At 46.5% G+C, this 1299-nt stretch overlaps 1 protein-coding gene across 1 annotated transcript; it reads left to right on the forward strand.

The window, feature by feature from the left end:
* Positions 1–237: 237 nt before the first annotated feature.
* On the forward strand, positions 238–1293 carry LOC103523969 (FERM domain-containing protein 7-like; the record flags this gene model as incomplete). Its single annotated transcript, XM_008488977.1, has 4 exons — positions 238–258; positions 495–603; positions 704–827; positions 1095–1293. Coding segments are annotated over exons 1-4 (453 nt in total), but the record flags the coding sequence as incomplete, so codon positions are not given.
* Positions 1294–1299: the final 6 nt, after the last annotated feature.

Consider the following 1299-nt stretch of genomic DNA (forward strand, 5'->3'; position numbering starts at 1 on the left):
TACTCAAACGCGCCGACCTTATCCGCAAGGACTTCATCGCATTGTAACAGAGAACACGGCGCTCTGATGGCCTCACCGTATATTGTACAGTAAAGTACCGGCTTCGGCCTCCTAATATTAGCTTATGGGCCTCCAAACTAGAAAAGGAACTTAACGCGGTAGCTATTTGTCTGCAAATCCAAGAACGCGACCTATCCCACAGGCCATTCTGCACTTGTAACAGACGACGGCGCTCTGATGGCTCCTATATTGTTACAGGTAAGCACAGGCCTCTCGGCTCCTAATATGGAGCATAGTGGCCTCCAAATAAAGAAAAGGAACTGTAACGCGGTTCTATTCCTGTCTGCATCAAACGGTACCCTATCGCAAGGCTTCACTGCACTTGTAACGAGAACACGGCCGCCTCTGATGGCCTACTCCTGACATTGGGCTACAAGGTTAAGCACCGGCCTCGGCCTCCAAAAGTGAAATAGTGCGCCCTTTGTAATTTTGAGATTCCCCATCGGTATCTATTCTGTTTGCAAATCAAACGCGACCTATCCCAAGGCCTCCTGCATTGTAACGAGAACACGGCCGCTCTGATGGCCTCCTATATTGTACAAGGTAACATCGATTTAAAACTTTTTAATCGCAATTGTCGTGGTGGAAATATTTTTATTTTATCTGATTTTAATTTTTAACTGTTATTAATTTTTATTTTCAGCTGAGTGTGGGGACTATGTAAGTGAGGACTATCCAGACCACACGTATCTGTCCTCGTACAAGTTCGTGCCCAATCAAACCCCCGAACTCGAGCGACGAATCATGGAGAACCACAAGAAACACGCGTAAGTCATCATAATCAATCTGTACTTTTATACAGTGTGAACACGACAAACGTTAACAAAATCCTAGAGTAGATTCTTGTCCAATTCTGTGGCCGAGTGGTCAAGAGCACTGACTCTCGACCCGGAGGTGCTGGGTTCGAATCCCGACCAGGGTGGAAATTTCTAACCCGACTTTTTCGTTCTTGGATAGACATGGATGTAAAAGAATGTGCCTTGAAGTAATGCGAAAGCGGTAAAAAGGTAGAATCTTGTTTCATCTCATTTCAGAGGTCAATCCCCGGCTGCGGCCGACCTCAATCTTCTCGAGACGGCCCGCCGATGCGAACTCTACGGAGTCAAACTCCACCCGGCCAAAGACCACGATAATATCCTGCTCAACCTGTCCGTGGCCCACATGGGCATCCTGGTGTTCCAGAATCAGACCAAAATCAACACGTTTTCCTGGGCTAAAATACGCAAAATTAGTTTCAAA

Source organism: Diaphorina citri, unplaced genomic scaffold, assembly GCF_000475195.1.
Source record: "Diaphorina citri unplaced genomic scaffold, Diaci psyllid genome assembly version 1.1 scaffold64046, whole genome shotgun sequence".
Lineage (NCBI taxonomy): Eukaryota > Metazoa > Arthropoda > Insecta > Hemiptera > Psyllidae > Diaphorina > Diaphorina citri.